Source organism: Drosophila arizonae, chromosome X, assembly GCF_054131065.1.
Source record: "Drosophila arizonae isolate 15081-1271.41 chromosome X, UAZ_ARI_1.0, whole genome shotgun sequence".
Taxonomy (NCBI): Eukaryota; Metazoa; Arthropoda; class Insecta; order Diptera; family Drosophilidae; genus Drosophila; species Drosophila arizonae.
This window is the reverse complement of record NC_142927.1, coordinates 2229510-2252971: the sequence shown is the minus strand read 5'-3', so window position 1 is coordinate 2252971 and position 23462 is coordinate 2229510. Positions and strand designations below refer to the sequence as shown.

Sequence of the window (23462 nt, the reverse complement as noted above, 5' to 3'; positions counted from 1 at the left end):
CGGACAGTACTTGATCTGGTAGCGGTCGATGGGCTCGCCGTTGTCGGCGGGCACACCCCAGCGCAGCTCAAAGTGATCGGAATAGGGCGACACTACCACCGGCTCTTCCTTGTCGTTCTGCTCGGGCCTGTGCAAGGGCTTGGGCTCCTCGGGCGCCGAGCGACGCGGCGTCGACTGCTGCTGATTGACGCCCCAGTTGCCCAGGCCGACCTGATTGCGTGCCGCAAACCGGAAGCTGTACATCGTCTGTGGGCGTAGTCCCTCGACGATATAGGGCGAGTCGGGTGACCAGCTGCGGTTCAGGGCTGTCGACCAGTCCGGATTGTTCACCTCCTTGTACTGCACGCTGTAGGCGAGAATGGGCAGGCCGAGCTCTGTGGGCGGACCACGGATGTCAAAGGTAATGGTCGTCGCGGTCAGCTGACGTGGCACAGCAGCTGCCACAAAGTCCGGAACGCGCGCCTCCTTCAGCTGCATGTCGTGCTCGGCGGTGCCATGGATGTTGGTCGCAATGCACTTGTAGGCCGAATAATATTGACGCGTCACCGGATGCACGATGAGATCGCTGCGTGGGCCGGTGCCTTCGATTTTGAGGTTCGTGTCGTACATGTCCTTGATGTTGCGTCCATTCCAGCGCCATTCGATGGTGGCGTTCGGTATGCCCATGGCCAGGCAGCTCAGGTTGGCTATGCGCTGCTCCCAGCTGAAGACTGGCGGCAGCTCCTTCATGTGCGAAAAGTCGGGTGGGAACTCGACAGCAATGTGGCCCGTCTTGTAGGCCGTGTCGCCCTTGTTGCTCGCAATGCACTGGTAGAGGCCGTCGTCGGTGCGCTGAGAGCGAGCAATGCGCAGTGTGCCCGTACTCTCGCCGCGCTCGTCATCGAAGTATTGCTCGAGGGTAATGCGCTCGTCGTCCATCTGTATGCCGGGCGTGTACTGCTGCTCGGTGCCCCAGCGACGGAAGCTGATGGCCGGTGCGGGGCGTCCCTTGGAGCGGCAGGTGATGGCGATTTCCTTGCCACTAACGCCCGTCACATTGTACAGCTCGTAGATGGAGGGACGCACCAGCACGTTCAATTTGGTCTTCTGATCGACGACGCCGGCACCGTTCCTGGCTATGCACGTGTAGGTGTCGTAGTCCTCCTGGGTAACCGAGCTGATGGTCATCAGGCCCGTCTGGGCATTCACCGTGAAGCGGTCCGCCGTGGCCACATTCAGCTGCACCGACTGCTTGATCCAGCTTATTTCCGGCACGGGCTTACCAATGGCCGTACAATTGGCAGCAAACGGCTTGCCCTCGACAGCCTCCAGCTGGGCTGGCAGATGGGTTATCACCGGGGCAATGTAGACCTCGACGCGTATGGTGCGCTCCAGCAGCTCGCCTGTCTCAATAACCGCGGCACGGCAGGTGTAGATGCCATCGTCGGTCTCGGCCACATTGCGTATCAATAGGCCATGTGTCTGCACCACGTACTTGGCATCTGTGCGTATCTGTGAGGGGCGAGGCGGAGGGAGATGAGAGATGCAGTGGGACTGCAGGAGCAGCTTCAGCTTTATATATGTTTACTTACCGGGTCGCCGTTGCGCAGCCAGTCAATGGTTGGATTGGGATCGGCTTTCACCTCGCACTTCACCACATAGTCGGAGCCGAGTATTGGAAATTGATTCTCTGGCGCATTTGTCCAGGTAATGGCCACTGCAATGAAAAGACGAGATGTCAACAAAGCTTGCCTAACGTGGCGTATACGTAATATAATTTCAAGCAAACTGTTGAAGGCACAGGCAAAGAAGCCCCAAAAAAGCCAAGCCCCACGCCACACGCCCCAAGCTCGAGCTGAAATCTTTGATATGTTCACGTATTTGTTAGCCCTGGCATTCAACTAAACCAAAACATGACCCAACATGGCCAACAACAAGTTTTTGCCGCAATCCAGCGGCTCTTGCGCTCGAAGGGTCACTAACGAGCCCGACGAATGCGACGCTGTCGGAGGACGTCGCTTGTCGTCGTGGCATGCCAATAAATCTCTGTGGCAGTAGCAGCAGCACAAATTGCAAAAAAAAAAAAATAAATAAAAAATAAATGAAAAAAAAACTCAAATTCCTAAATCAAATACTTGAGCACAAACACAGCAGCGCGCAGCTCGTAGTTCGGACATTCGGACAGCCAGTCAGCTAGTCAGCCAGCAAATCGAAGCTGAGACAGCCAAGTTAAGGCGCAAAGTAAAATATTTTTGTAGAACCAACTGTTTAATATCCGTACAGTAGCTGCTCTGAGCTGGGGCACTTGCATGCGGGGCACGTTGCAAAGAGGAGGAGGACCTCTCACGAGGACGAGCTGTGCAGAGCTGTGCAGGTGCAGTTTCCTTGGCACAGTTCAGTGACTTTGTGCGATTCATTTGGCTTAATGATAGCAAGGCGAGTTTTTGGCATAGAAATCGCATTGCCCTAAACAGCCATAAATATTGACAAATTGCTTTTGGAGCAAATAGTAAAGCATTTTCGAGTTGCTCTATGTGATGTCATGTGAGATTCTTTAAAAATTTTCTAGTTTGCTTCGAGCATCGATACATTCTCTGGTAACTGTGGTGGAAGCTCTTAGGGTTCCATAAACACAGTCAAAATTGCCGCCTGCAATTGAAATTTGATTTAGGCATTCAACTTTAGTTACCAAATAGTTGAATTGAGCTCAACTGTACTCGATGTGGGATCATGTAAGCAGTGCAGTTCAATGACGCTCGATAAAGCAGTTCGATTTTTTAGACTTTAAATTACATTTAAGTCGATCCTAAGGTAGTATGAAATTGAGTGTGGATTTCAATTTGTAAATTCTAGATGCTGATTCTTTGCTTAGGGCTCTTCTCTATAATATGTATAAACAAGTTGAGGTCTAGTTTAGCTCAACTATAAGCTGAAGGGTAGTAAGTATCTCTGTGCCGAGCGAGCAGCAAGTGAAAAGCAATCTAGTAAGTTTTCTAATAGATTAAATAAGTCAAAGTTTATTTTGGCCAGCTGGGTAATCCGCACTGCAACAATAATTCCTACTCAGCAGCGAGAGACTGGCGTCTAATCAATCACACAGAGCTCTAGTAATCCTGCCCTCAAATCTTTCAAATTTCAGTTAAATGAATTTCATATTTCTGTCCCAAGTCACGTAGTTGGCGCAGCTTAAAGCAATGCTCGCTTATCCACTCTCTCTTTCTCGCCCCCCCTCTCTCTCTCTGTCGCTCTCTCCCTCTCTTGCTATATCCATTTCCAACTCGTTGACTGTTGTCACAGTTTGGCTGATTGTTTTTATTTAGCTGTTTACTGCTGGCGCAGCTTTTGGGGCCACCCAAAATGTCTGTGGTTACCGAGACCCAAACAGAAATCCAATTGCTGCTGTCTGATTTTTAATAACTTGCTGCAGTTTCAATTTTTTATATAGCCTACATATATACACATACATATATACACCATATTTGGGTGGAGCAACTTTTTCAATAAGTTGCGAGTCGATGCCGGTGTTTGGTTCGTGTCCTTTGGCCTGTGCCCCGACGCTGTCCTTGTCGTTGTTCAAACTAATAATGAAATCGTAAACTAGTTCATCTTTTTGCTTATTTTCCTTTGCTGTGTGCTTCGTTGTTGTTGTTTGTCAGACGTCAGCGAAAAGTGTTTGCACAACAAAATCTCACACGCAGCGACAATGCTGACAACAACAACAACAACAGCAACATTGAGGCGAAAGCAGCTGCAGTTTGTTTGCCGTTGGCTTGAGCTCAGAGTCCGGCTAAGGAACATTTTCAGACAGCAACTTTTATTTATTTTATGTGTTGCACACACACAGAGAGAGAGAGAGAGAGCGAGAGAATAAGAGAAGGAGACACATGAGGCATGCCAATAAAATTGGGAAATGGAAAAATGTTTTTTAACACAACTTCCCGTTTGGCTTTGGCCATAAAAAGGCCGGACAGCAGGATTTGGCTTGAAAAAAGACCTTTTGCACCCACTGCACTTGCTCTCGCTCTCGCTCTCTCTCTCACTCACCCCCTCCCTCCCTCGCTCCCACTCTGTGTTTGCTGTGTGCATTGTTTGACAGTCAACAGACAGCTGAGTTAGATAGACAGATGGCTTGTTATTACACTGATTTATAAATAAACTGTAAATATTTGAGCTACACACACACACACACACACACTGGCATACACACTGGCATACACATGCAGCTTCATCATCCTTATTCTGCTCTTGTTGCGCTTTGCTCTGCGGCCGCAAAGTGATCTGCACAATTTCCGCTCAGGAAATAAGGCAAAACTTCTGTAACATTCCACTCCATCAACAAGACGACGTTGCAGCCCTCGCCTCCTCGCCTCCTCGCCTCTTCTCCCCTTGACTGCATCGCGACTGCCACTTAGACTACCTCCAGCTATATATCATATATTTTTTATAAATTTCTCCTCTTTTTTCCACTTAGCAACCGACGCCATGGAAATGCAGCCAAAAAGCTTGTTAAAGCGCTCAACTAAGTTGGCCAAAATACAGAAAGTGTTCAGGGTCTCATTGGAGAGCTATTCAGAGAATAATTTATACTTCGCAAATTTCTGTCTTTTGCTTTTTATATTAATAAATTTAATGTAGATTTGAATTTCTTTGAAAAATATTTGCTCCAAAAACTAATCACAATTTTCCATAAACACAATTTTCCATAAACAATTTGCAGAATATTCGACGTTGAAATGTTTCTGAAAATGCAAACTCTAGGCTTAAGTCCCATCCTAGGCCTAAGGTTTCTGGCAGTGCCAAATGCTTTCAAGAGATTTCTACAGTTTAAAGTTGAGGCATAAAAAGCTTAAATTTCACTCGGCCTCGACAGTTTTTCAATTAGTTAACTTGGCAGTGGCGACCGGGCCAAAGGAAATCGGCTTAAATACTTACTCAATGAAAAGAAACAAGAGTTTCAAATATTTATGGAATGTGGAATATAAAGTGGACACACACTATTAATTGGCCTCATTAAGACATCGGATTTTTCTCATATTTTACAGCATTTAATCGCAATCGGAGAGCTTTAAAAGAGACAGAGAGATAGAGAGTGGTGCAGGGAGGGGCACGGAGAGTCAGAGTCCAGGGCAAGAGTTGAGCGCACTTTTGGCAACATCGGAAGTTGCCATTGCAACGGAAGTTTGCTTGCAGCATATGCATTTATTAAAAGCATAAATATTGAAATATTAAGCTCTCAGTGCCACAAACAACAACAACAACAACAACAACAACAACAACAACAGTAGCAACAGCAGCCGAAGCAGTCTCCATGTGTGTAAATAGTCGGATGGCACCTACAGCTGCTAGTTGCAACTGCTTGACAAGAAGAAGGGGTAGAAGGAGGAGCGCAAGTAGAAGTACAGCAACTTCAACATCTATTCGCAATTTGCACTTCTCTCTATGCTCACTCTCCCCACTCCCCCACGCCCTCCCCCCTCTCACACTTATTTGCTTAGCTAAATGCAACTTTTGTGCTGTCAACATACAATGACAGCCAACCACCCAACCACCCACCCACACACACGCACGCACGCTCGTTATCGAGCTGAGTTTGCTATATGTATAATTGCAAGTTTAACAACACTGTCCAAATTGTAAACGAATACATCTGAATGTTAGAGCGCAGCAGTTCAAGTTTTTCGACAGCTTAAACGAGTTTAAAGCAGCCCCAGGCAACACAGTGGACATTAGCCAACACTGTTGCAGTCTATAAGCATTTCTTTTATGCTTTACAGCACTGTATCTTGAATTAATTCAGTCTTGTACAAGCCAACACTGTTTATCCTGTAAGCAGCTTGTATCCTTTACACATGGCAGACAATGGAAATATTGTTGAAATCTATTGTAGTCTTAGCAAGCACTGTTTGGGTTTACCAACACTATTCGCAGTTGGCTTAAAATCACAACGCTTTAAACTATATGGGATCACTGGCCGCCATCGTCGTCGTCGTCGTCGTCGTTTTCGTTGCCGTTTACATAGCCTTAACTGGCTTGACTGTTTGGCATTGTTCAACACTGTGTATTGTCTTGTTTTGACTGCGCCTCGCTCGACGCTTCGACATCGTGTACACACAATAGCCAAAATAAACAAAATATGGACCATGGCTATCCCGTTGGGTCAAATCCCAGTCGCCTTCTGTTTGTGCGAAAACAACGTTTAACAACACTGGCTTGGTTTGCCCTACCTTGCCTTGCCCTGCCTAGTCTTGCCTTGACTTGGTTGCCCTGGCTGCTTGGCTGGCTGGCCTGGCTGCCTTAAATTCTTGCGTATCAAAATATTTGATTTCATTTCAAACGCATTGCATATAGTACGAGTGAACTACCTACTGCTGGTCGAAACGTAACGCTCGGGATACTGGGAACTCTAGCTAGTAAATTCCTCACATGTGCCAGTGAGAGGGAGGGAGGTAGAGGCAGAGAGCTGTTGGCGTTCTGTTTGAACAATCGATGTCGGCTCCTGTCGAAGCGTTAAAAGTTCTTGCTGGCGGCTTGGGCAAGGGGTGACGAGGGCGGGGCACCTTAGGGCTGGTGGATGGGCTGATAGGTTGCACTGGTTCGTGTGCACTTTAAATTGCTTAGAAAAATCAATTTCGTCAAAGTTTTCAGCCAAGAGCTGGCAGCGACGCCAATGCCACTTATGCGCACTTTTCTAAAGCTTCGCACAGCAAAGTTAACGAGCCAGCAAACTGTGGGTGTGTGTGTGTGCATGTGTGTGTGTGTGTGGCACTTGTTGTGCTTGAGCATTGTTGCTGTTGATGCTGTTTATTGGTAACGTCTTTGTTTGGACTTCCATCCATTTGAGCTGTAGTTCTTTTGTGTTCGCTCACAATGCATCAATAAAATCGAAATCAAACTAAAGTCAACGTGTTTTCCTCTTGGCCAGAGCACCGCTGTGCACAACTGTACTTGAGTGTCGCTGACACACACAGATGACAAAAAGCTGTTTGTTTTGACTACTTTATACATGTATATGAAATTCTATTTACTAGCAAATGCTTGATTCGATCAAAGGGCTTCTCTCCATTGTCTGTTGTCATTTATGTCATTTGTAAAATGTTCTGAATGTTTCTTCTTTTGGCAGGGATGGATAAATATTTGTATGACTCAGCCTCTCCTTCCTTTTTATCAGTTCAGAAACAGAAACATTCTGGTTGAACTACTTTGATTATTATAATGGGTGTGCAGCTTAGGTGGCATGCTTGAAGTAAAGCATTTAAGGACTTTTTGTATGAGAGAGATTAAGAGAGAAAGAGATAAAAAGATACAAGTTGATATACACAAAAGAGAGAGGGAGAGATATGAGAAGAGAAGTGAGAGACAGAAAGAGTGAGAGAGGGAAATTCAAGTAGCAAGAGAAGGCAGTAAAAGGGTTAAGTGAAGTGGAAGGGGCGAGGCGATTGATAGAGAAAGAAAGAGAAGTGGGAAAGACAAAGAAGTTACAGGAAAAGAGAGAGAGAGAGAGGGGGGGAGTGAGCACAGGAGAAAAGAAACGATATTTGACAGTCAGATACTGTGTGGTAATATCTATATATTAGAAGGGGGCCAGAGAGAGAGAGAGAGAGAGAGAGAGAGAAGAGAGAGAGAGAGAGAGAAGAGAGAGAGAGAGAGAAGAGAGAGAGAGAGAGAGAGAGAGAGAGAGAGAGAAAAAGTGAGCACAGGAAAAAGGAAACGAGATTTGACAGATAGATAGAGTGTGATAATATCTATATATTAAGAGAGAGAGAGAGAGAGAGAGAGACAGAGAGAGGGAGTCAGAGAGATAGAGAGAAACAGAGAGAGAGAGAGACAGAGAGAGGGAGTCAGAGAGATAGAGATAGAGAGAGAGAGAGAGAGAAGAGAGAGAGAGAGAGAGAGAGAGAGAGAGAGGGAGGGAGGGAGGGAGGGAGACATAGAGAGAGGGAAAGCAAGAAAAAATATCTTTAGAGCTGCAACTTCTTAGGTTTACACTCATGCCAGAAAGAGAGAGAGAGAGAGAGAGAGAGAGAGGTGACGATAGAGTACTTGAGAGTTATCTCTACTATCAGTGCAGCATCCCAGCTAACTTGATTGGGGCCCAGTTTGCCTGAAAAGTTCCTGGGCCAACACACAGATGGCGCTACTTACACACAAGAGGTGGGTGTGGCTGTGTGGGTGGCCAGGTGGCCAGGTGGCCAGGTGGAGAAAGTATTGCTACTTACCATAAGTTTTAATCGTAACGCTTGTTTGGAGTATTTCGGTATTAGCATATGAAGCCGTGCAATAATATTTGCCGCCCATTTCGCTGGTGAGCGCGGTAATCATCAGGCCCAAACTTTCGCCGGGCAGCGTCTCCGTGTACATTGGCGGATGGTTGCGTCCCGTGCTGTGGCAGCGAGCGAGAGAGAGAGAGGGAGATAAAAGAAATTGTTTCGTATTATTAGTAGAGCATAATATGAAAGTTGTTGTTGTTGTTGTTGTTGTATATAATGTTGATGCTTATGATTATAATAATTGTTATGAGCATTGTCGTTGTTAGTAGATTGCGTTTTGTTGTTGTTGTTGTTGTTGCTGTTGCTGCTGTTGGGTTTTCATCCTTTGCATCTTTTCTCATTTGCATGCCACGCATTCCATTTCCCACTTTGCTTTTCCTTTTGGTCATAACAATTACAGAAAATTAAAAGAAAATTGCGTTCTGGGGCGTGGCATCATATATATCCGTTTTACTTTTTTATTTTAGCTTAAGCAACAGTTTTTATTTTTGTTTGTTTTTTTTTTTCTCCTAACGGGTAACATCATTGCCCTGAGGGCAACATCAAAAGTAACATTTTTTTCGGGTCGGAATCTTAATATTTGCATAAATTCTCTAAAAAGTTGTAAAGCTGAGAGGCTCTGGGCATATTTGCAACGCTTCTTCTTGAAGTGTTGCAAATAAAAATTGATGCAAAGCTGAAGATAAATGGCGCAAGGCGAGTGTGATACTCTAACCGATAGTCATGTTGCAGCCGCTGTTAAAGTTATCGATAACACGCACATTTCTCAAAGATTCCTTGAGATTTGCCGTATGAGTAGGGAATATTCAAATCTTTTCAGTCCATTGGGGTTATTCACATTTCTAAGCGGCAGGCCATTCATGAATATTTGGCAGTTAATGAAAATTTGGAGTCGGACATTCGATTGCAGTTAACTGCATAAACTATTTGCGTTCGTTTGTTGGTTCGAGGGCGAAATTCGAGAACTTTGCGCGTATCGTGCGGAATAATTTGCACAAATTTCGCAATTACCCTGGCAACCCTCGCCGCCCTGGCCAAATGTGCATGTGCGACAAAACAATTTGCCATACGCGCAGGCGTTGCGCATTAAAAGTTTTCGCCATCTCCTGCGCCATTCCGTATGCCGTTTGCAGCAGCAACTGCTTCGCCTCCTCCTCCTCCTGCTCCTGCTCCTCCTCCTCAATACTTTTTGGATAAAAATTGCCAAAAAAAACTAGGAAAATACTCGTACATAACCATTGCCTGATGCCAAGTGCCGAATGTCGAGCAGGAGGAGGCGTCGGGGCGTGGCTGGGGTATGGCTGTACAAGGCACGTACTAATTAATTAAAAAACTTTTGTTGCGCAAAACTAAATATGCATAGCGGTTATTATTATGGCTTCACTTTGTAAGCCTAGCCAGTAAGCCCTCCCCCTTGTCCAACCGCCCACCAAAAAAAAAAACAAAAAAAAAAAAAAAAAACTCCATCTGAAAAATAAAACAGACTGGAAAAGTTTCGAGCCAAACGTAAATGAACAATTTTTGGCTATGGCAAAAGTTGTTCCAAACTGAACCAGTGCCTGCCTAAAGCCAAAAAGGCATAAATACCAAATAGTCCAAAGCAGCGAGCAGCGAGTAGTGATTGGAGACTAACGACTAGCAATTCCTTGCATACATATGTATGTAACTGACTGAGGCAAAGAGAACTACTAGGAGAAGACAGCGAGCAGCTAGCAGTGAGTGGATAGTAACGAGAAGCTAGTAACGAGTAGCGAGTGAAGTGCGACGAGTAGCGAGCTCAAACATTCTTGAAGTACACAAGTTATCTACCTATCAATAGCTAGAGTTTGTATCGACGAATACACGCAAAAGTAACGAGAGATAAGTAGCGAGTAGCCTGCTATATGAAGTGAACGAGTAGCTTTCTGCACAATAGTGCTAAACATCTATGACAGATTAAGTATCCGTCGAATACCGAGCACAACGAGTAGAGTAACTCTCTTTAGTGGCTAGGTTCAGCGAAACATTAGGCATACAGTAGAGTCCGGCTATAACGACGCTCAAGCAATCGTTGATATACCCGAAAAACGCTTGTCTAGGGACCAGAATTTTCGTCGCAATAACCTGTAAGGACGCTATCAGCGTCATAACTGTTATAGCTGGACTCTACTGTATTGCCTAAATATGTATGCTAGAGTACGCACTGCAGCGAGTTAGAGAAATGAAGAAGACTGGCGAGTGAAGAATAGCAGGTAACGCCTAGTCAGTAACGGTTAGCGAATAGTTGTGTGAAGCGCTGAATAAGATCGAGCTTCCAGTGGCGAGTTGAGCTCAAGTTGTTGAGCAGCGAGTCTCGATTTATCGATTTAGCATATATAGAGAAACATAGTTAGCTATTTTTCTATGGATTTTTCAGTAGACCTTAACTACCTTGTGCTGTGTCGGCCCATCAGTTCTGCAATTGTCGGCATCTTAAGGTCAGTGTGCAGGGCTGCGCTTTAGTCTTAGTTCCTAGCTGAGGCCAAAGAGGTGCTCAGAGTAAGGATTGCTAGTGACTGAGCAAACGAATACCAAATTTCACTCACTCTAGTAGCAGAGTGTAGGGCAAACTTTGAACAACTCCTATGCAATATGAGAAATCGACCTAGTTGAAAGCACGACTTTTAAATCAAATTGAAGACAAATCAAATAAAAGGGATTGCATTTCGTACAGTCCATATTTATTGTATATAAATAAAAGCATTTTTCATAAACTATAAACAAGCATTCGAAATGAGAACTAGGCGAAAGCATTGAATCTTTGCTTTGAGGTGCTTAAAAACTTTTTACTTCAACTTGACTGCAGCTTAACTTCAACTATTGTGTTTGCCTTTGACAGTGCACCGAAGTGTGTGTGTGTGCGAGTGAGTATATGTGTGCGTGTTATGGAATTCGTGAGATTGAGCACAGGCTGCGTTCGATTTGCAATTCGCAATCGTTGTCAAAAAATGCAAAGAACGACGCGTTATATATGTTTGCCTGACAAAATCAGACACACACACATGCACAATACTCGACACACACACACAAAGAGAAAACATGTTTGCAGCACCGAAAATTATGCTAACAAAAAGTCTTCAGCGACAATGCAAAATAAAAAATAAAATTTTGGGTTTTATTTTTGCCTCTTTTCTTTCGTTTGTTTTTCTCCATTCTTTTTTTTTTTGGAAAAGCAAAGAAAAATTGAAAGAAAATAGGAAACAAAATGGCAACCGCAACGCACAGCGGAAGACATTGCGGGATAAATTTTGCTGCATATTTGCGCTGGATTTTTAATATTGCGCCAAACGGCGCGCACACAGAGAGAAAACTGGAGCAAAGGGTGGAAACACAGGGGGGCTGGGGGGCGGGGCGGCAGGAGTTAGAGGCGCCAAGGGGCGGCGGAGGCAGCCGAAGTCAAGGCAAACAAACAAGAGCGAAAAACAGTTACGCATACGTAAAAATCAAATTTTTGATTGTCTTTAGGGGAATCGAGAAAGCAAAAGAGGGAGAGAGAGAGAGAGAGAGAGAGAGAGAGAGAGAGAGAAAAAAGGGACGAGGCAGGGAGAGAGGAAAGTTTGTTAGGGGTAGTTGCTGTCGCCATTTTGGCGCCTTGCGGCAGGCTACGACATTTTTTATTGCATTTCGTTTGGCTAAGATGCGAATAAAGATGTTATTGTTCTGGCCTGGCTTTCAGCTCGCTTCATTTGTTGTTGCTATTGAGCGCAGGGCGCGGGAAGTTGCGGGCGACGCTTAAAGTCTCAATGCAAGTCAAGTGCTGCAGTTTGGCCAAAGGACGAACGCTTCAGCGCACAAAAGTTGTGTCAAATCAGGCACAATTACGATGTACCAAAGCGATTGAGTCGACTTAAAGAGAGAGGGAGGGAGAGAGGGAGGGGGAGGAAGAGGTTGACAGAGAGTGCGTCAATGAAAACTGCATAAAAGCGAGAAGTTTTCATAGAGTTCAATTGAAGTGGAACAGACTAATGATTGAGCTGAGCGGATAGAGACGGTAGTGGTAGAGCTGTAGATCACAGGCAAGTCAGACGCTACCGAGTGCTTAAACCTTGCTAGATCTAAGCACTTGCCCCTCTAGCTGGGGGTATCTTTGCACAGCAAGGGTAAGCACAAGTCTCCAATCCAATCTTCAAGTCCCTAGCTTCGAATGCGGCCATATGTAGAGCAGGACCTTTTCACTGAGTCACACTAGGGATTATTATAGAGCTAATAGGTCAAGAGGACTTCACATACGAGAACCCTAAGTCTGTGTATTGCCCCTGTAGCTAAACCACAATGAGAGAAGATAGATTTAAACTTATAGTTAAGGGTCGACATCGATCTGTCAGTAGTTAATAGACAGGTTATTGCTGATGATAGAGCCTAAGCACAGATCACTTCAAACAGAAGGAGCTGCGCTAGATAGCTGCCGGAGTAGCTATCAGGGCAACGCGCTGCACATCCACTCAGCATTTCGATAAGCCGCTCGATGTGTGGCACTGCATGCTGCAAACTTGCATCAGCAATGAGCCGGTGCGGCTCAAAAATCAAAAGGCCAAGAGACGCGCCAGCTGCCAGCCACAAAGCTCGATGGGCAGCTTAATCGCTTTAATTAACTGTAGCTGCAGCCTAACGTCCGACAAATGCTCGACTAACGGGGCCAACGGCCATGGTCAGGGCTGCAAAAAACTAACTCGAACTTGGCAGCAGCAGCCGGAATGCGGCAGTTGGATAGAGGCGCATGGGTCGTGCGGGCGTGGGGGCGTGGCGCGGTTTTTGCCCAGTTTTGGTAGCTTAATTACATTTTGCGCCTGCAAGTATGCAGCGCGTTGCCGGAGCCTGTCGAAAACTTCATTTGGAATCAACGCAGCGCTGCACCCACAGCCAATGCGTATTGTGTGGGCGTGACATGTGCCACGCCCGCACCCTCACACACACAAAGCACTTCGCGCATCTCTGCCTGAACTGTGTGTGTGTGTGTGCGCGGAGTTTATTTAACAGCCAGCGTTGCCAGACTTTTCGGTTTTGTTTCATCACAGATTCTGGGCCGGCCAAGCGGGCGGGCCGTGCGTGCGCCTAGAATGCGCCAATTTAACGGCACGAAAATTGAAAACTTGCCAAGCTCAATAACCATTCCCAAATATCTCTCTCTCTCTCTCTCTCTCTCTCTCTCTCTCTCTCTCTCTCTATCTGTGTCGATTATATGTAAGCCTATTTCTCGGTGGGACATAGGTCAGAACTCTTTTAGTTTCTACGCTAAGCGAAATGTGCTTTCGGTTTAGGTTTGTGTTTTTATGCTCGTTCAAGCTCCCACAATGGGGCATATTGGGTTACGCTTGAGAGACAGTGCTGACGGAAATTGTTGATGTCTCTTTGTGTAGCGGTTTTATATGTGGAGTCCTTATCTATTTATATAGCCTTGCTTTATCTGGAGTTACTTTTTGAGCTAGAGGCCTGGCATAGGGTTGACTAACATAAGTAGTGACTTGGGATTACCATAGATTTACTCGAGATATAGAAACTCGATTATACATTTAAAGTTCATATAGCTGTCTGGAAGCTTCACACAGCCGGTCAAACTTTTCCTTAATTTGGCTTGAAGCTTACTTCAGCTTCCATTTATAAATTGATCAAAGATTCTATATATGACTTCGTTGGGGGCTTGAGTAAACGGACAAAACTAATTGAACTGCGAGCTGGAATCTGCATGACTATTTAGCTTCTCTCTGCACATAGACTTGTGGCTCTTATATGACTCATACCATCTGAAAGCTTTATAAGAACTTAGCTATTCCAGAGGATAAGCAAAGGCAGACTACTTCCTTTTTGCACTATAGATATTTAAGTCATATGCCAGAGTTTTGATCATGTTCAGATCTGTTTCTTGTTAGCTTAACTTCAGTTTCAGCACATGTTTCGCTATTCGAGTCCTAGTCTTTAAGTCCAGCTTAGATCTGATTCTAGGGGGAAACTTGTAGCTCACTTTTAGACTATGAAGCTATTCTGCAATAAAACTCAATTTAATATAAATCAATGCCTATTTTAGTCATTAAATTGCTTAACAGGAAATTCAACTCAAACTTTCGTTTGCATATTTAAATTTCGTGTGAGCGAATTAATTTGATATAAACATTAAATTCAGTGTAATTGCCAGGCAACAGATAGCCGAGTAAAGAGAGAGAGAAGGAGAGTCAGAGGGAGAGCGAGACAATTGAATCTGTGAGCCGATTCACTGAGAGCAGCCTTTAAAATGCCTCCGGGCAGCATTTTTGTATGGCTCCTACCTAGGCCACGTCGTCGCCTGCAGCTCGCTGCGCGGACCTCCTTGCTGCGCACCTGCCCCTAGGCAAATTAATTAACACGTTTTCCCTTTTGTGCTCGGCCGAGTCCTGGCAGCAGTCCGCAAAAAATTGTCTAAAATTTGATTTAAGCTATTTGAGGCTTAAAGGCATTTTTTTTGCTGCTGCTGCTTACAATTTTTGCACAGATTGCTCAAGCTCTGCTCGGGCCACTTTAAGGGCAAACGATCTGGCAGCACACACACACCCACGCACACAAGGATTCGAGTTAAGTTGGCTGCGCCACAGCCAGTGATGTGAAGTTGGCCGCACTTGAGCGCTTGCCAAGTTCCTTTTGCTGCTGCCTTAAGTTGGCTGCGTTTCACTATTTCCTGTCCTGCATGGCCGTCGGCTTCGTAGGGGGCATGAGTGCATTAGGTTTATTTCCGTTGAGCTTGTTACCTTCGCCGCTTGACGGTGGTCCATGGGCACCTAGGCAGCTGCGTTCGCTTTGTATGTTAAGCTCGCTGCATTTCCGCTTATTTTTATCGCACATTAAGTTGGCTGCGCTAGACAAAATCTCAAGTGGGTTAAGTTGGCGTTGCTTACGTTTCGAGTACGTTAAGTTGGCTGCAGCTGAGGCACATTACGTTGACTGCGCTCCTCCTTGCATTAGCGTTAAGTTAATAATCATTGTCACGACTTTTGGCTTTGGAGCTCTTCGCTCGTTTCATTTTCATGCGTATTACTAACATTCAAATAATGACGGAGCTTTATTTCAGTTCAGCTACTCGATACTCGTACTATGCAATTTGATGGAGTTGCTATTGTGGTTAGTAGACAACGACTAGGATTTAATGCGGCATGAGAGCAGCTATTAGTTCACATTGCATGACATCATATGAAATGGATGGGTTTTACGTTTTGGTATGTGAATGCTACGTTAGAGCCTAGGCGTAGGGCCATGAATAGAACACACAAATTTATGTAGTTAACAACAAAACAAACATTTGTAAATACTTTGGAAACAAAACATGCCGGCAAACAAAACAACAGAGCTAGAGAGACAGAGATAGAGAGAGGGGGAAGAGGAGCGGGCACGTGCTCGTTATATCAACAAATTGGGAATTTTATACGTTTATTGTTGTTGTTGCTTATGCGAGTAGTTGTTGCTGTTATTCGAACTTTTGCTATTGCTTTAGCTGTTGTTGTTGTTGTTGGTTTTGCTTTTGCTTTTGCTTTTGCTGTTGTTGTCGGCACTTACACATTCTTTTTATTGCCCTTGGAATCATAGAGTGGATCATAATTGCTCCTACAGGAAGAACAAATTGGTGATTGTGTCATTTATACACACACAAATATATTTATATACATGTACATATAGGGAGACAGGGGGATAGATAAAAGGCCTGCGCAATAATCTGGAACTTACGGCTTGGGCAAAATAGTGTTGTTCATATTGTCCTTCCATTGTAGATCGGTAACCAGGGCCTGGTCCGGAACGTTCGGGCGACAGGTCAATATCAGCGACTTGCCAACGGGCTTGCGTTGCACCTCCTGTGTCGGATAGATCTGCAGCCTCGGTTCCTGCTGAGCGCTGCATAGCTCTGTGGAGAAACAAGATGAAGAACAGACAAAAGTCGAATTAGTTTGTGTACAAGTTCTCAGATGTGTAGGGACTAGACTTGGTATATGAGTAGGACAATTCTGCAAGTCTTTGAATGCAGAGAATAGTTTGATAAGGAAAATAATATAATATAATATAATATAATATAATATAATATAATATAATATAATATAAGTGAGCCATTGGACTATATTTCGATCATGCAAGGTCTAAAATGTGTGTGCTTATGTAGGACCTTCCTGTGTGGGGATCTTGGTTCTAGGTCTTACATGTGCAATGAGGGAAGGCAGAGAGGTAGATAGGTCTAGTAATAGACAGGTTTAGGTCTTACATTACACAGCTGGAAGACAGAAGCTGCGATGGACAGAAGAAAGCCAGAATGGACAGACGCTTGAAAAGACGGATGGATGAGCAGAGGGAAGGATGATAGATGGAGGGATGGACAGACGTAGGGATGGAAAGGAGGAAATATTTACAATAGGAAGTACTATAAAAGGAGGAAGTACCATAAAACGACTAGGCCTGGACTAAGTCGACCTTGCTGTTCTTAGAAATTAGCGAATTCCGCATGAATTCCATCAAGCATTCCAAGTCCGCTTCCAACTAACTCTGTTATATTTGGTTGACAGCTGATTGCTAGCGCCAAGCTGTCGGCCAGGCGACGCACGACGGACGAGCTGTGAGAGAGGGAGAGCAAAGAGTCGGAGCAGAAAGCAGAGCATACGCTGCATATACATATGTATGTCTAAAGCGAATCTCTTTGTTTCTTGCATTTAAAATATTTAACTCTTAAATATTTAATAAGCTTGTTGAATTCATTTCTGCTTTCACATACACATGCATGTGCATGTGTGCGTGTGTCTCTGTGAGAGTAATTCAAATTTAAATTAATTTTAATTGCCACAGTGTGCGCGCGTGTCTGTGGGGGAGGGAGCGGAGTGGCCGGTGGGCGAAGGGCGGTGGGCGGGGCCACTGTTGCCATTTGCCCCATTGGCAAACAGACAATTACAGCGTAGAGGTAAATTATTAATTAACGTACGCAGCAGCGCGGCTGCATAAAATGTAATTCTCTCCCTCTCCCTCTCCCTCTTTATCTTCTCTCTTCTGCTCTTTCTCGCATTTGTTTATTTTTTTGATATTTTATGCAAATTTATGGCACAAATTGGTGTGCAATATTAAAGAGCGGGTGAAAAATAACAATTTCAGTACTGCACATAATTAATCAAAGCTTGTAACGTTTTATTTTTTACAATATTTATAAATTTCAACTCGATATACCCAGTGAAAATGTGCGAGTAGGGTATATTCGTAGAGCAGCCTTGAAAGTTGATCGAACCGAAGAACTGAGGGACGGACGATTGGGCAGTGGAATGGATAGATCGGACAGACGAGATTATGGAGAGTTTGTTCATCCATCCATTCATCCGTCCCTCTGCAAATCCATCAATAGTCGATAACTTTTCGATTTAAATCGATATACAACTAAAGCCTACCTCGCTCAATTCATGAGCTAGAGCGATCAAATTTGATGTAAATAGAATACCCTTGGGCCATGCCATGAGTAGTTCCTGTTTCACACTTTGCACACCTCCAACAATTTCTGCAATTCTCTCGACTCGAGTTTTGAGTTTTTGCTGCAATTGTGAGTCACGCACACTCTAGCCAAAAGTCAAGCATTTCACTTTTTGTGTGTGTGTGTGTGGGACATGCAACAACTGTTTGCAACAGCTAGGGAAAATAAATAAATAAAAAAGCTAAAAAAGTTGCATATTGTTCTTTGGCTCTGCGCTAATTGCGGTCAATTAAACGCTTCGTGCTTGGGATCACAGCAAAAGTTCAAGTTGAAGTTGAAGTTCACAAAACTTTAAAGCGACAACTTTTTGCAGCTGCTGCTTATTGTTATTGTTCTCGTAGTTGTTGTTGTTGTTGTTGTCGTTTTCATTATCATTTTCATTTTCATGAGCATTACAATTAAATGCCTTGGCTATTTGTTTGACACTTTATTGGAGCGACGACCGCCTGGCCGAGACCAAAGTCATCTCAGCAAGCGACAGCCAAGAAGCTGACTGGAGCTGCCGAGGGGTTTTGCTGCTTTGAGGTACAGCCTGCGGTTAATGTGCGGCACTTAAGAGTGAAATTTATGTGCAATGGTCAGTGGCCACAGTGGCAACAAAGGGTGCGAGGGGCGCATATGCGCGGGGGGAGCAGCAGGAGTCGGGGGCTTCATCTGCCCATCTGGCGGCTAAGCGCAGCGCAGCGCAGTTGATGGGGCACAATCGTGTGGCACACGCTTGCCTGGCGCCCAGCGTGCATTTATCTTACAACTTTATAGCTAAGCCCCCCACCAAACCTCTCTCGCAGAGAGAGAGAGAGGGAGAGGGAGAGGGAGAGGGAGACACAGAGAGATAGCTAGCAAAAAGAAAAACACGGAACAGATTCTCAGTGCACACTCGAGTGCATTATTCATTTAATGTAAATGAGTGCGCAGCACACACACACACACACATGCTGACACTCATTTGACTGCTGTTCTTCTTCTTCTTGTTTGGAATACCCTTTGCATACGAAGCAAACTTGTTGTTATTCATCACAGTCCCCAAAATCAGAATGAAAAACGGCATAGAGTCAACTTCTCTTGGACCCCATACGGGTGATATTCCTACCGATAACAGTGTTGCAGCAGCTGTTTGAACTATCGATAGCACGTCGATGCTGAAATGCTCAAAGAGTTACGCCATTTGAGCAGAGTGTGGAAAAGCAGAAAAATCTGATGGAGCTTCTGAATCGAAGAGCTGGATGAGACTTTATTCGAGTCTAGTAGAGTCAATATATCGACGGGAAGTAGAGGCAACGATTTGAAATGCTCTGCCATTACATCCAGAATAACATGGGTCTATCTCCAATAGAAGACCAGAAACTATTTTAAATCCCAATCAATGTTTGTTCTATATTTATTATATCTTCTATTTCACTATATATATCTTTCTATATATACAGATCTTTATTATTCACTTTGTTTTCGTTATGTTTCTCATCAACTTCATCAATCTCTAAGCTCTAATCGGAGATGCTGCGCCTCGCTCTACATCCCTGCTTCAATTCAATTTCCAGGGTATTCCATCAGACACATTTGTCAGTTCTTCTTCTTGATTTTTGTTGCTCTGATATTTATTTATTTATTTTCCCCTTTTGTTTTTTGATAGTTTTAATATGTTCTTTTGCAGTTGGATTTTATTTTTTGTATTATTTACGTGTTTCTGTTTTTTCTTTCTTTTTTTTTTTTTGTTCATGACTGTTGTTTGGGGCAGCATGAATAAATTGTGGTCTTTGGCATTAAACTGAGCGCTGAATGCCAAAAAGCAGCGTCAAGTGGCTCGCAAAATTAAATATGAGAAATTTATATGCAACGCTGCATCTACTTTCCATTCCAATTAATGTGCTGCAGTGCTGCAAAATGGTAGCAACAACAACAACAACAACAACAACAGCAAGGAGAGCAAGAGGAAGAAAATGCAAAGCACTTGAATACTCTGTAATAAAGTAGAGATGGAAGAATAAAAATTGAATTCATTTCGTTTCTGTGCGAAGTTCTTGAGGTTGACACCAAAAACAGATGGAAATTATGACCGAAGAAGAGACAAGGAACAGGAGAGAGAGAAGGAGAGAAAGAGAGAGAGAGAGAGAGAGAGTGAGAGAGAGAGAGAGAGAGAGAAGGAGAGAGAAAGAGAGAGATCTGACAGATAAGAAATATATATATATATATGCATATAAGATAGAGGGAGAGAATGAGAGACAAAGGAAAAGGAAAGAAAAAAAGAGATAATAGAGAGAGACAAAAAGGGATGTCGAGATTAGCTGAGTGTGAATAAGAGAGCCACATAGAGTGAGAGAGAAGCTGGTAGGATAGTACAAGAAAGCAGCATAAAAAGAACAAAAAGAAGGGAGACGGAAAGAGAGAGAGGGAGAGAGATAGAGAGAGAGTCAGATAAAGAGAGAGTATAATGCAATCCTAACAAAGAAATTATTCAAATTTGTTCAATTCGCATTTCTTTTATTCTCTTTCACTGCCTTTATTCTATCTTTCTGTCTCATTATCGCTCTCCTTTCCCACCAATCAATTAATCCACAATGAATTATCCACCTAATTTCGCCTCGCACTCTGTGCGCTAAACGAAATGGTTAACGCGCTTAACGGTGCTTGGCATGAGTGGGTGACTGCCTGCTGTAGTGTAGTGTTGTGTAGTGTAGTGCAGTGTAGTAGTGGAGGTCACTTCAGCTCTGGCACTTAGCTAATATGCTCGACTGCGCTGGAGTGGCAAAAGTCGCGATGCTAGAAAGCACTCGACGGCGGCTGTTGCACCGGGCGTATGCTTAATTTATATTTATTTTATTTTATTTTATTTTATTTTTTTGTAAATGCATGCAGCATAAATAAAGAGGCGCCCCAAAGATAAAGTGTGTGTGCATGTGTGTGTGTGTGGGTGAGCATGTGAGTGTGTGTGTGTGCATTGTGGGCGGCTTTCCGGCGCCGCATAAATAAACAAGCGGTTAAGAATTATCGCATGCAGACGCAGGCGATATGCCTGACACTCAACAAAAGAGAGGCGGGAAGGAGAGAGATGGCCAGAGAGAAAGAGAGAGAGAGAGAGAGACAGACATACATGGGCACCATATGGCACTTCCTTGACGTCCTTTTTTGCCATTAAATGCGCCCAGGCACAAAAATTATTGTTGAAAAACAATTAACAATTGCGCATTAAAAACGATATAAAAAAGGGAAAATATTAAAATTAAATATATATGTACATAAATGCATTTATTTTATATAGGGTCAAGTGCTGCCCACCCACACCGGCACGCCCACTTGAAGTCTTGAAGCTTTAAGTGAGATTTAAACTGAATTCATTTCTCCCATAATTTTTCTATTCGTGGAAAAGTTCAAATTAATATTTTTGTTTGCGCCGAAAAGTTTGCCAACGAAAAATGTTGATTTATGTTATTCCACCACTCAACCACCCAGCCACCCACTACTAGTTGCCACGCCTCCTCTGTCAGGCTGGCTGGCCGAAGAAAAAAGTTAGTTTTGAATTATGGCACAAAAATGTTAACCATAAAGAAAAAAAAAGCAAAATTAAAGCAGAAGAAGAAGAAAACGCAGCCACATTGTGCCTGAAATGCACCACCGAACTCAGCCCTGCACCACCAAAGCTAAATGCGAACTATTTGATGTTTTTTGGGGGCCAAGACGTGCTCAAGTGGCTCCATGTGTGTGAGAGGCGGCTGTTGAAATTTGTAGGCCCTGTCTGAAGCACTTGCGGGTGTGAGGGAGGGTGTCTACGAGTGCGTCCTCTCAGATCAAATGGCGTTGCCAGATTGTCACTAGTTCCAACTATTTACGCAAAAAGTTCCTTTTTTGCTAATGGCTGCTTCAGGTCTAGATTTCTGCCTGTCCCTTTCTGTCCTCTCTCTAACTCTGGGTGTCTGTCTCATTTCTCTTTCTATCTGAATTGGTATATATCCTTCTCTATTTCTCTCTCTCTCTCTCTACATTTTCTTCTCGCTTTCGTCATTTCTCTCTCTATTTCTCTCTGTCTCCATCTCCGCCTTATCTCACTCAAAGTTTTTTCCCTCTCTCTCTCTCTTTCTTGGTTGATCTCTTTCTCTGGCTGGTTCACCCTCTGTATATCTCTCACATTCGGCATCTGTGTTTCCACTATATATCTATCTACCGTCTCATTTATCTTTCTCTTTTCCCATCTCTTTCTTTTTTCTCTCTTACTCTAACTATATCTCTGTTTCTTTTTATGTTCTTGCCTCTCTCTTTTTCCTCTCTTTCCTTCCATGTATTTGATCTCCGTCTCTCTTATCTTTACATATTTGCTCACATACCTCTCACTTTTTCTCCGAGTCTCTCTCCGTGTGTTATTCTTTAGCTTTTCTTCACTATTTCTCTTTCTTACTTCTCTTTTCATCTCTATCTCTCTCTCTCTCTCTCTCTCTCGTTGTCTCTTAATATTCGCAATAAACATTTGTGGCGTCGTCAAGTATATTGCCGCAAACATGTTTGGCATATTTGATGGCATACTTTTAGGCATGCATGCGTGCCACACAAACGCACAGACATGCACACACACGCACACACACATAGAGTTGCAGACAGTCAACTGTCCTTGTTTATTTGCCAGTCACATGTGCAGCGCAATCTGCTCAAAAATTGCTCAAGTTTTATTTGCACTCGTTAGACATGAAAGTCGCACATTTCGCCTTTTGTATTCAAACATGTTGCATGCTTCACGGCAACGCCACATGGGCCGCCCCTCGCACGTGGCCCCCTCCCCCGCTCATGTAGCGAGAAATCTAGAACGCAGCCGCCTCAAGTGGTCGTCGTTGTCGTCATCGCCGTCGCCGTTGCCGTCGCCCACGTCGCGTTTTTCAGCCATTTGTCTGTCTGCCGCATGCCCTTTGAATTCACAAATATGCCACATGCACAACTACACCCACACACACACACACACCCACACACACATACATACACATATGTAGCACAGACGCTGTGATGGCGCCTTACTATACACAGCGACATTTGCCATTGACAGTTTTGCATACCCTGTAAAAGACAGCGAGAGCTGATCGCTAGATTCTGAAACTTCATTTGCTACAGCCGAAAACTTTTATGGATCTATATAAAGCTAGTATTAGAGGGACATTTGGCAATGCTCACGCTTGATTCGGGTCACTTTCACTCCCTTTGTATGCAAAAAAACTTGTACAGGGTATGCTTTCATCTAGCATTGCCCTAAGCATCCGCTTTGTTTTTTTTATGTAATTTGACTTGAAAATTTCATGAACGTGTCTTCTGGGCCTGGGCCCGTAATGGGCCGTGGGAGGCTGCCGCTGCTGTTGCTCTGGCTGCTCTTGATTTGAGAGGGTATTGGGCAGACGAGGGCATATAGGGCTCACAGTCGGCAGTCGGCGTCCATTTGACTGTGAATGGGTTTTTGCAGCAAGCGTAATTGCTCAACCTCCTCCCCTCCTCGCTCTATTTCTCAATCTTTCTCTCTCTATCTTTTTGAAGAACTTTGCGTGCTCTGAAACGCCATATTTGATTTGATTGGAATCGAAGACTTTCTGATGCAATTCCGCACGCAATTCTGGCTTTTCCTTTCAGGTGAAGCGGCGAGCTCTCTGGCTTTAAAAGAGAAATGCAGAGCTAGAATTGCTGAATAGTTCCGTAAGCAGCTCTATTCGATTATTCGCTGTCTAATTACAGGGTATCCGGCCAGTCGTGCATGCTCTGCAACTGTATTGTTGCCCGCT

The 23462-nt window shown here is 44.2% G+C and overlaps 1 protein-coding gene across 11 annotated transcripts in view; it reads right to left on the bottom strand.

Annotated features, from left to right (window-relative positions):
* Fas2 (neural cell adhesion molecule fasciclin 2) overlaps positions 1–23462 on the bottom strand; it is a 97219-nt gene that overhangs the window by 15093 nt on the left and 58664 nt on the right. For 7 of the 11 annotated variants that reach the window (XM_089474253.1, XM_089474254.1, XM_089474252.1 and 4 more), the window contains exons 3-7: positions 15951–16125; positions 15783–15830; positions 8196–8359; positions 1572–1696; positions 1–1491 (exon numbers count right to left, since the gene is read on the bottom strand). In XM_089474253.1, coding sequence (XP_089330379.1) covers positions 1–1491; positions 1572–1696; positions 8196–8359; positions 15783–15830; positions 15951–16125 — 2003 coding nt within the window. The remainder of the gene's footprint in view (positions 1492–1571; positions 1697–8195; positions 8360–15782; positions 15831–15950; positions 16126–23462) is intronic. The other 4 variants (XM_018014643.2, XM_018014644.2, XM_018014645.2 and 1 more) reach the window with 1 other exon arrangement.